The sequence below is a fragment of the Chelonia mydas genome, chromosome 4, assembly GCF_015237465.2.
Source record: "Chelonia mydas isolate rCheMyd1 chromosome 4, rCheMyd1.pri.v2, whole genome shotgun sequence".
Taxonomy (NCBI): domain Eukaryota; kingdom Metazoa; phylum Chordata; order Testudines; family Cheloniidae; genus Chelonia; species Chelonia mydas.
This window is the reverse complement of record NC_057852.1, coordinates 91740496-91752571: the sequence shown is the minus strand read 5'-3', so window position 1 is coordinate 91752571 and position 12076 is coordinate 91740496. Positions and strand designations below refer to the sequence as shown.

General features: G+C 38.7%; 1 protein-coding gene across 16 annotated transcripts in view; it reads right to left on the bottom strand.

The window, feature by feature from the left end:
- FRYL (FRY like transcription coactivator) overlaps window positions 1-12076 on the bottom strand; it is a 387869-nt gene that overhangs the window by 75055 nt on the left and 300738 nt on the right. For all 16 annotated transcript variants that reach the window (XM_037897819.2, XM_037897820.2, XM_037897812.2 and 13 more), the window contains 5 exons: window positions 10316-10486; window positions 8975-9115; window positions 2883-3080; window positions 1237-1398; window positions 840-914 (listed from right to left, as the gene is read on the bottom strand). In XM_037897819.2, the coding sequence (XP_037753747.1) occupies window positions 840-914; window positions 1237-1398; window positions 2883-3080; window positions 8975-9115; window positions 10316-10486 (747 nt within the window). The remainder of the gene's footprint in view (window positions 1-839; window positions 915-1236; window positions 1399-2882; window positions 3081-8974; window positions 9116-10315; window positions 10487-12076) is intronic.

The window sequence follows — 12076 nt, the reverse complement described above, 5'->3', positions numbered from 1 at the left end:
ACAGACTTACCTCTGGTGGCTCCCGGTCAGCGGTGCAGCCAGGATACAGAGGCAGGCTTCCCGCCTGTCCTAGCAGCATGGACCGTGCTGCGCCTGAAGTGGCCAGCAGCAAGTCCAGCTCCTAGACGGAGGTACGCAAGCGGCTTTGCGTAACTCTTGCCCGCGGGCACCTCCCACCCTCCCCCCAGTTCCCATTGGCCAGAGTGCGGAGCCAGTGCTTGGGGTGGGGGCAGCACACGGAGCCCCGTGGCCCCCTGCTTAGAAGACGGACCCACTGCTGGCTGCTTTCGGGGCACAGCGAGGTGTCAAAACAGGTATGGACTAGCCTTGTCTTAGCTGGGCAGCACCGCCGACGGGACTTTTAACGTCCCAGTCAGTGGTGCTGACCAGAGAGACCCAGTGCCTGATATGCCGCGCGACCCAGTACTGGGTTGCGACCCGAAGTTTGAAAAACACTGTACCATGACAACTAAGTCCCTCTCAGAGTTGCTGCTTTCCAGGGTATAGTCTACATTCTTTGTTCCTAGATGGGATGACCTTTCATTTAGCAAGCAACCCAATCTTTGTGTCATCTGCAAACTTTATCAGCAATGATTTTATATTTTCCTACAGGTAATTGGTAAAAATACTGAATAGCACTGGACCAAGAATGGACTCCTGCTGTACTTAACTGGAAGCACCTCTGATGATTCCTCATTAATAATTATAATTTGAAATTTATTAGCCAGTTTTGTGAATTTCTGAACTGCAATTATGACAAAATATTTTTTGTGTTCTTATTAATACTATCAGACCTGAACATGCACTAGTATTTCCTACTGGAATTTAGAAATACTTACTGATGGATTTTTGGGGAGACCAGATTCTGGACCACACAGTGAGAGCACATTCATCAGCTTCTCTCTCGTTCTTCTCTGAAAATAAATAAATAAATCAATCAATCACATAGCATAATACTTATTAGAAATACAAAATCTTCCAGGCAGATTACAAGTGTAAAACATCTGGTACTTATAAGCAGATATCTCAGATGTTGAGGTCTTAAGAAATATCTTTAAAGAAAAAAGATTTTCACTATGCCAATACATTTACCATTGCAAAATAGTTAACTAATATTCAGTAACTGTTAAGACATACTGTTGATTCCAAATTACATTTCAAACACACACACTATATACATTACACTGTACTTTTTATTGAGACACATGGACTTTGCTGTATTTTCATATAATGTACCTGAGATAGCTGCGGCCTTTTCCAGCTGACAGGGACCAAGGCATTGGAATTGGACCCCGATGAAGTTGAAGAAGTGCTCCGAGTGACAGCAATGACTTTTGGCTTCCCATTTCTGCCAGTTGCACTGTGCTGATCACCATATTTATTCCCAATAATTGGGGTCTGCCAGATGAAAAATAAAATAAAATCAAAGAATCACAGAAATACAGGGCTGGCAGTGACCACAAAAGGTCATCTAGTTCATCCCCCCTGAACTAAGGCAGGATTAAGTATACCTATTCCATCCCTGACATGTGTTTGTCTAACTTTTCTAAATGCTAGTTCCAAATTCAAATATTTATCAGTAAGACATTATTATCAATTTCAGAACTACTAGTAGTATTACACTAAAACTCAGTTTACTAATTTAATTTCGTAAGCAACAGCAGAACCTCATATGTGATTATACTAAGCACCCACACACCATAGGTGCAGCGTGAGCCAGAAGACGAAGAACATACCCATATTTTGCATGAAGTTGTATCTTGCATATTTGCTGCCCCCCACTCCTTTTTAAAAACATGTAAGCTTGATACAGGAAAGCCAATCTTTTTTCAAATCTCATCTTAAAATATATCTGGGCTAAAACCAGAACACAGGATCTGAACTCTCTCAAGCTTTGGGAAGTTGGTTATGGCCTGTTAATGTACTCTTTTTTGCCCCCTTTTTTTAAACTGGCCGCAAACTCTACTATTGGCTTTATGACTAAATGAAGGATTTTGTGAAACAGTTTCTTTGAAATGCAAAATATATAACAAGGTGTGTTTATAAAGTATAAAAACACATTTGATCTGGTTTGACAACCTAGTGACTTCAGTGAGAAATGTACATGTAAAACTTGTACTCTACTCGTTAAACAGTCAGGGAAAATACATCAAATTCCACCAAAAAAAAAAAAAAAATCTGAGCTTGTTTAATGCAAAAATTACTGCCCATTTTACTGTTGATACCCATAGCCCAAAATGAAAATTCTAATGCACTAAAATTTGGGACCCGAACTCTGTCCCAGTTGGAATGTAATCTGAATCACAAAATAATTTACGTACAGCTGACATTTTTGGTTTGTATATATGTACCATATTATTTTCCACAGATAGCTGAAGCCCTTTTAGGTCAAAGTTGATGCTATTGGTGAGAAAGACGCAATCTTGACTAAAGTTTAGATAGGCTGCTTTATGACAAGACTGGAATACACTGGATAGGATTAAATTATTTTTGAGATAAAAATGGAATATACAATTCTTGGCAAATTATGATGATTAAGGGCTTGGCAGTGCAACCCTTATATTGGTGACCACTTTCTCATGTGAGTAGTCCCATTGACTTTAATGAGGCTACTCCAATGAGGAAGTGCTCAAAGAGGAAGGATTACACAAATTGAGCCCAAACAGGACCCAAAGTTCACTTTTCAGTAGTAGCCTAATTTAATTAAGTCTGACAAATAAACTACTTAGGAGTTTAATATTATTAAATCTTAAAAACTGGTTAGTATTTATTTTTTTCTAATTACATCTTTCAAAACTCTTGCATTATAAACATGAGTAATAAGAGAATCTCAGATTGTAATATGATGTCATTATTACATTCCAATTATAGATAAGAATTACCTCTGATATATCAAAATGAAAATCTAAGGTCTTCCCAGGTAGTTCCTTGGAGACATTATTAAACATTTTTGTGAATGAGATTTCAGGAGAACCTATATCACCTCCATAAGATTTTGGAATATCATTAGGTACAACGAGACTTGCTGATCGAGACACCACCAGTTTCAAAATATTAAGGGCCTCCTTCCAGTATGGACTCTACCAGAAAATAAAATGTACACACATTACAAAATAGTTACTTCCAGTAAATGTAGCAATCTATAGCACACAGCAGATTTTGTTCATGATACTTTAGGTGGACAGGTGTTAATCACAGATTTTTCTGTTTTAAAACACGTACAGAAAAGCTCACCTCTTTCAATATCAATGTGTACCCTTTGTATATCTAAGTCTGGAAGGCACAAAGCAAAATATGGCAAAATTTCAGCTGCCATGTTCACTCCAGGCAATGAATAGCATAAAACTGTCATTATACAGTGCATTAAGACATGACATGAAGGAATGTGCCTTGAAAGTGTCTGATGTATGTATGCATTGTGATAAACACAATTGTTAGAATGTGTTAGTCAGATATAAAAAAAAAAATTTTGTGATAAAGAAATGAACTTTATATAGTGAAATAACACTTCCTAACATTTCTACAAACAACTTGTCCCAGTGTTCTGTATTCTAGATTAAGGCCTTACGGTCTGTAAGGGGGCAGAGGATAGTAGGAATGGGGTTATACCCTGCATTCTGCTTCCTCCTCAAGGAGAGAGACAATAAAATGGAGATAACAGAGCATACAGGAAAGCAGGTAGTAGAACAAGGAAAGTGAGAAAAGGAGTCTTTGGAAGTAGCAGAAGGGGAGGCATTGGAGAAAAGGTGCATAAGGAGGGAACGGTAGCAGCATGAGGGTATTCCACGGCTCTGCACATCCCATGAGGCTCGCTGCCTTCTCTCCTGATTAGCCTTGGAAAGGGTCATCTGGGCATCACCCAACTGCAAACCTTAGTAGACTTGTTGGGGACCGTTATTAAACTGCAGATTAGAACAAACCCAAATAGAGTAGCTGGCCTCCTTTCAAGCCAAAACAGTATAACTGGGAAACTGACAATCTTATTTAGACTTCTCATTTGGTTGATGATCCAATTTTAGCTCACAAGGCTTGTGCATGTTTTGGGGAGTAGGACTTTGGTTGACACCTGAGGAATATCCTAAGACACCTGAGGGTGATGATTGAGGGCCCCAATGAGGATCCTAATGCCTATACAATAGTGGTCTCCAACCTTTTTACACATAAGATCACTTTTTGAATTTAAGTGCAACTCAGAATCTACCCTGTCCCTTCCCCAAAGCCCCACCCTGCTCACTCCATCCCTCCCTCTCCCCAACCCTCACTCATTTTCACCGGGCTGGGGCAGCGGGTTGGGGTCCATGAGGGGGTATGGGCTCTAAGAGGGAGTTTGGGTGCAGGAGGGGATATGGGGTGCTGACTCCATGAATGGGCTCAGGGCTGGGGTGCGGGCTCCTGCCAGGCAGCACTTACCTCAGGCAGCACCCAGTCAGTGATGCAGCAGGGCTAAGGCAGGCTCTCTGCCTGCCCTTGCCCCACGCTGCTCCCGGAAGGGGCCAATGTGCCCCTGCGGGGGTATGTGGCTCCACACACTGACCCTCTCTGCAGGCACCACTCCCGTAGCTCCCATTGGCCACAGCTCCCCGTTCCCAGCCAATGGGAGCTGCAGAGGTCATGCTTGCAGGCAGGAGTGCACAGAAACCCCTGCTCCTCTGTCCCATGGGGCTGCAGGGGCATGCTGGCTGCTTCCAGGAGCAGCGTGGTGCCAGGGCAGACAGGGAGCCTGCCTTAGCGGCAACCCCGCTACACCACCAGGACTTTTTGTGGCCTGAGATTGTGATCAACTGGGAGAGTCTCCAGGATCGACCAGTCAATCACAATCAACCGGTTGGTGACCAATAGGGGGTGGGGTTTGAGTATATCTCGCCACCACATCCAGTAAAGATCCTATTTACCCAACTGGCGCTCTAACTCCTCTGTTCCTCTTAAAGTCTGCAGGAGTGGGTCTCACCCTCCTGGGGACCTCAGGAGATTTATAGGAAAGAAAGGAGCAAAGCTGCAATACATTGACCCTGATTTTTTTTGTTTTCTTTTTTGGTCCATTCTCCCACTTCCTGCAGACTCCACGAGGTTCCCAGGAAGAGATATCCTTGCTTCTACTTCTTAGATTGTATGCAAGAGTAGGGTTCTCTTCCTGCGGACTTCAAAGTCAGAACAAGAAGAAAGTCTCTACAAGCTCACTGCTTTCCAAAATTTCCTATTAGGTGTACTTTAAAACTAAGGAAATGCCACAGACAAAATCTTTATTAAGATGGAGACAAAGCTGCAGACAGATATCAGTTATTTAAATATATATCACCTTTCAAGAATGTATGAATTAGAAAACATTAGAAAGCAAGCAAATTAGGTGTTAAAGTTAGTGCTCTCATTGAGAAGTGCATGTCTTACTCAAACAACCACCACTGTTGTGTCTTTTTTAAGAGTGACTTAATGCGGATATATTTAGATAAGGTTTAAGAGAGAAAAAGTAATTAATGTAAGGATTATGACACTTGCCACAATTAATAGTTGCACCATAAAAGTATCCTTAAGGTATTTAATTAAAAAATTGTTTCTACGTGAATTTTTAGGTTAAAGCTGACATAATTATTTACTGGACAACTGATGTATGAGGTAGTTATCTTTGTATGTTTGCAAATCTTGCAGACTGAAAACAGATGTAAGGGTGAAAAAGAACTCCAAAAAATATTATTTTACAGCGGGGGTATCTATATGCAGAATGGTGATTATAATATTTGAATATCAATTTGCTTTTGTTTTCTCCGTACTTAAAACACAGCTATATTTACCAGCAACTTTAAGTACATACTGTTAAAGATTTTGTCAATAAATTGTATTTTTTATTTTATAAAAAATTATTAATAGAGCAATATTGCAATTAACATGATAAAATATTTTTAAAAAACCTAAAAAAATAGGTAATTCTGGATATTGGATAATACCCCTTTAAAAGAGACTACTGCCTATGAAAAAGATTACAGGAGCTTTCTATATATTTAGTATGTGTGTGAATTTGAGAGTGAAGTTGGCCCTCTTCTACTATTTTTATTTATTTGTATTACTGTACCACATAGGAGCCCCTCTCATGGACCAGAACTCCACCCGATTAGGCCAGGGGCATAGCCACAAGTGGGCCTGGGTGGGCAATGGCCCACTCACTTAGCATCCAAGACCACCACCATCCTGCCAGGCTCTGTTCCGGCCCCAGTGCTTGCCCCGCTCTGGGTTGCAGTGGGCAATGGACACGCTGGCCAGAGGGCCCCCAGGGGCCAAGGCGCGCATCTGGGGAGTGGGTTCAGGGCGCAGGGGCTTGCCCCACTTAGCCTGCCTGGCACTCCAGCCGGGGAGCGTGGTTGGGGTACGGGGGCTTGCCCGCCCACAAGCCCCCGCATCCCAACTTCTCTTTATTAGGCTCTGTACAAACCCAGAACAAAAAGATCATCCCTGTGCCAAGGAGTTTACAATCTAAATATAAGACAAGAGACTAGCTGGACACAGACAGATGGGGAGTACAAGGAAACAATGAGACAATATTAACCTGCATGTAAGGCAGTGGTCTCTGCCCATGAGTGAAATTACCCATTGTGAAAATTTGTGTAGGCATCAGAGTTTTGAGGAGGGATCTGAAGGTGACTAATGATGTGGCTGTGTAGAAGCACTTACCAAGTGTGTGGGGGTAGCATGGAAGAAAGCACGAAGGTATTTGTGCTTCTACATGAAGAGTAACCAAAACCACTGAAGCAGTTTCTACTGGAACAAACATTTTAAAATTATGTACTAAGGTAATATGGCCTTAGTCGTCCAAAGGATTGTATTGTGAATTGGTGCTTGAAGTAAGGAAGCAGTCTGCTCAAATTTAAAAGTGCTCCAGGAAAGTGGCTCTATTTTCCTCTTCTTCCTTCTGCCATTTCAGAATTCAAGCAGCTTTACTGGAGTCTTTTTTCAAATCATCCAAAATTGTTAATTTCATTTTAAACAGCAAGTTCACAACCGAACAGCTGAACTAGATGGATTTTTGCCAAGATTGTTGCTTTATTTGTTCTAATGTTATTTTAAAAGCCCTTCAGCAAAATTTTGAATAGATGATATATCTTCCTGCAGCTTTACTTTAACTATTTAGACTTCAGTGCAGGTTAAATTTAACAATATATACATAAAAAAGGTTTTATTCTTTAAATCAGTTTCAGAGACCCCCCCACATAAACAAAGCAGAAGCATCTACAAGCATTTTATATGGGGTCAGGCTGAAGCAGCCTTTGAAGTAATCAGGACAAGAGTATGAGAACACAACAGGAAGCATATGGGCTAAGTGCACTCTCTTTAATTGAACACTGATGGCCTTCAAAATAGTGAGCAGTTCCAGCTGGGAAGATGGTGGGGGGAGGAGAGGAGAGAAAGAGAAAACACATCAGAAGAAGCATAACAGCAGGGTGAGCTTTTATGTTGCTCAAAGTTTTAGGATTCTCCCTGACTGAAAAAGCTTCAGTCTTTGAAAATATATATACAATTGCTAAACAACATTTAAATATATGGCAAGTCTCTTTATCAACAGTATGTTTCACACCTTTGTAAAAATGATTTTTTCTTAAAAAGGTAATAAATAAAAGTTACTTTTTAAAAGTTACTATTTTATAAGATAAACAATCACTCTCCAAATTGTAGTAATAACTGAACCTTTACTGGTAATGGATATCTGTTGGCCTTCAGTCTTATGGTGTGCCCAATGCATGTGTACATCTCACTACAAATGTACTCAGTCTTGGGTAGTTCTTTACTAAATTTAGTTATTAACAGTAGATTCTCACTGTAGAGTCCTGAGAAACTAGCCAATTCTACCATATCTAAAGCATCATAAAAATGTTTCTTTTCTTTTCCTTTTTCACTTCGTGTTACTGAAAAGAACAAATTCTACTCTGCCAAAGCATCCAGCTACGACTATGTACTTTTCTTTCATTACCACCAGCATTCCAACAGCTAATTTCTTCTTCACATAAATTACTAATTAAGATTATATTCAACAGAGATAAAAAAAAGTGTTCCTAAAAAAGTTAAAGGTGAAGAGAGCAGATGTCAGGCCAGCAAACTATGGTTACATTGATCATCCAGTTATGCCTAATGTCTCCTGACAAGAGGACAATAACTAAAGTGCATATCTATCATAACAAAATTTCCAGAGAATACTACTCTTCCTGGTTAATTACGATTAAGCCATTTTGTTGAACTACATTTCACAATAAAGTTCAGGTATAAAGAAAAAAAATCAGAACTTTGTAGATTGAAATGATTATACGCTTCAGGCATTTTTGTGAAGTTTTTCTACAAAAAGCCAAAATTTCTCCCAGGGATTACATTTTCTATAAACTGTGTTGCAAATGTGAAACAATGAATTACCAGAGGCACAATTTTGTCGTCTGTGGTTGCTATCATCTAAAGAAATGTACTTGAATTTCATGAAGCTGTATTTTAATGTGTCTGTGTCCATGTCCAGCTGAGGAACATTAATATTGGTGCAAGTAGTTCAAATAAGCATTTAACTGTGAAGCGTCTCTTTGAAAACAAATATGCCTAAAGAAGGAATTTCTGCAATATTTGGATGTAAACATATTCCCTTATTCACAAAATTGCACTGTGATAGCTGAAAGCTCATATTTTGTTATCACTATATACATACAGAGGCCCAAACCTGTAAAGAGATATTTGTGTAAATTTACTCTTGTAAGTAGTTCCATTAAAGTCAGTAAGTCTACTAATGTGAGTAGAGTTAAATACATAGGCAAGTGTATACAGGTTTGGGTCCACTACTTATAAAACAAACACTACTGGATTTCACTTAGCACTGTCATCTTATTAAAGTCAAGTGACTATACTTTTCAATAATCTGCATTCAAAAATAGTGCTAAGTGCATCTGCATGAAATTTTTCTTGACTTCATAAATATACAATGTTTTCTGGTTATTTACATTTTCAGAATACATACCTGAACATATTTACCAATAACCTTTATGATCTCCAGATTAAACTGCTTCACTGGTGCGGCAGACAGGTCAATATGACTCAGAAGACTGTAAATGATTTGCAATAAAGATTGCTGCATACTGGATAACCCTTTCTCTAACAGCTAAAAATAAAATTGAAAAAGTTCATTTTAATCAAGTTGCTTGATGGCAGCACACAGTACAAAGGTCATTATACAATAATAAATGCTAGCTAACTTTGATACAGATTCCCTTTTTCCCTTTTATATTTATGTGGTAAATTAAAGATTTATTTCAAAACTTCAAGATCTGGCTTGGAAAAGAGAATACAGCAGAGTACAATAGAACAGTATGTTCTATTCCAGTATTTTTCTTTGTATTCACATCTTTCATTCATTAAGTAATATAATTTTGGTGATACTTTAAATGTTAGCACAGGCCTAAAGGACCTACAAGCAAAATATTTCATACTAAATAAAACAACTCTTCTAAATCCCAAAGCTCCCTGCATTTATATGTATGCTTCTTTAACAATACTGTACAAGAACAGAAAAAACGGCAAATAATGTTATATACAGGACTTTTGATCTATAAGGCTTACAGAAGTTTGATCCATACAATTGCTATGGTCTTTATCAATAAAATATTCACAAAAACTCAAAGATTCATACAGGGAAAAATAAAAATCAAGAGATACTGGGGTTGTCAGTTTTAAGCAATGGGCCAGTTCTGGTAAGCTCTCCATGCAGAGCACTTATATTAGAGGCAATGGTAGTTCTGCACATGGAGGGCTTGCAGAACTATTCACTAAATTTTGTGTGCTCAAAACAATTAGAAAAATATGCCACACAATATTTACATCTTTACTCTCTGATTAAAATTTATTTTCTACTGAGAGCAACTTTAAATTACAGCTTAATCTGGATCAGAAAATTTCTTTTAATATATATTCTAAATATATTTCTTTAAAACTGAAATATATGTACTTTATCGAGACTTTGATAAGAATGAAAAAGAAGCAATAGCAGCTCTGTGCCAGTAACTGATGTAAAGGGACAGAACTTAAGATTTATTACAAAATATTACTGCCATAAAAAAATGGACCTGCCATTGGCGGGACGACCATTTCAATTTAAAAATTCAGATTCACTACTCAAAAATGGTTTTAGCCACCCTCTCCCCTCCAAATCCTACAATCTTTTAATATCACTTTTATTCCATAGAAGACTTTCTAAATATATTTTTTAAATTTTCAGGAGTGTGAAAAATAAAAAATGTGTCATCAATAAAGGCATGGTTTAAATCAGGCTGTCTAAATGAAATACATTTTCAGTAAAATTTACCTCTGCAAGATAAGTTACAAGGTTAAATGTGGTATCTGAGAAGGAGTCATGCAAATATCTGCACACTACGTTAATCCAGTTAGAACAGTCTCTGGAATAACTGTGTGTACTGTATAAACTCATCATATGCGCCAAATTGGCAAGGGTTGGTGACTTCTCCTCTGTACAAACCTACAAAACAAAAAAAGACATTAATTTCCTTCACCCACTAAATTATTGAGTATATGGAATGTGTAATACTCTTCTCAAGTTTTAGGATTTATTTTTCAGTAACAGCAAGGACAAAGTAACCACAAGAACATCTATATTTTACAAAGTCAGGCTCAAAAATTTGAATTTACTATAAAAATAATATAGAAAACTGATGAAGATTTAAAATTACTATTCAATATAAAAAAATGTGCAGAGTATTTACACTGTTAAAATAACATATCCACCTAAGCTAGAGTTTTGCCTTTGGGGGTAGCTGTACTGGAGGGGGTTTCAGTAAGAGAGGGCAGCTGTAGAATCTGATCAGTGAAGGCTGACTGAGAGGGGGTATATCTCCTGGCAGGCCTGGCTCTGTCCCTGCCTAGGCTGCACTTACTTTTCCACTTCACGCCATCCATACTTCTGGAGCTCTACAGCTTAGTTACAGGTTCCCTAGTAACGTGACAGGCACTCTGAGTGGCTTGCACCACGGCATCCATGCTTCAAGTTAAGTCTGTTTTAAACCAGGGAAGTCTGGACAGAAAAACTGGCACATGATGTTCTTACCGGTAACCGTTAAACTTTTTTTACTGGTGGATAGTTCTCTGAAAACATCTACTCAATGTGCAGTTGCAGTCAAAAAAGCTAACAGACTGTTGGGAATCATTAAGAAAGGGATAGATAATAAGACAGAAAATATCATTTTGCCTCTATATAAATCTATGGTACGCCCACATCTTAAATATTGCGTGCAGATGTGGTCGCTCCATCTCAAAAAAGATGTATTGGACTTGGAAAAGGTTCAGAAAAGGGCAACAAAAATTATTAGGGTATGGAACGGCTGCCATATGAGGAGAGATTAATAAGACTGGGACTTGTCAGCTTGGAAAAGAGATGACTAAGGGGGGTTATCATAGAGGTCTATAAAGTCATGACTGGTGTGGAGAAAGTAAATAAGGAAGTGTTATTTACTTCTTCTCATAACACAAGAGCTACGGGCCACCAAATGAAATTAATAGGCAGCAGGTTTAAAACTAACAAAAAAGTATTTTTTCACACAACGCACAGTCAACCATGCTGATGATGCTTGTGAAAAAAATAATGCATTAATTAAATTTGTGACTGAACTCCTTGGGGGAGAATTGTATGTCTCCTACTCCGTTTTACTTGCATTCTGCCATATATTTCATATTATAGCAGTCTCGGATGATGACCCAGCACATGTTCGTTTTAAGAACACTTTCACTGCAGATTTGACAAAACACAAAGAAGGTACCAATGTGAGATTTCTAAAGATAGCTACGTCACTCGACCCAAGGTTTTAGAATCCAAAGAGCCTTCCAAAATCTGAGAGGAACGATGTATAGAGCATGCTTTCAGAAGTCTTAAAAGAGCAACACTCCGATGTGGAAACTACAGAACCTGAACCAACAAAAAAGAAAATCAACCTTTCTGCTGGTGGCATCTGACTCGGATAATGAAAATGAACATGCTTTGGTCCGCACTGCTTTGGATGGTTATCAAGCAGAACCTGTTATCAACATGGACACATGTTGTCTGGAACAGCAGCCG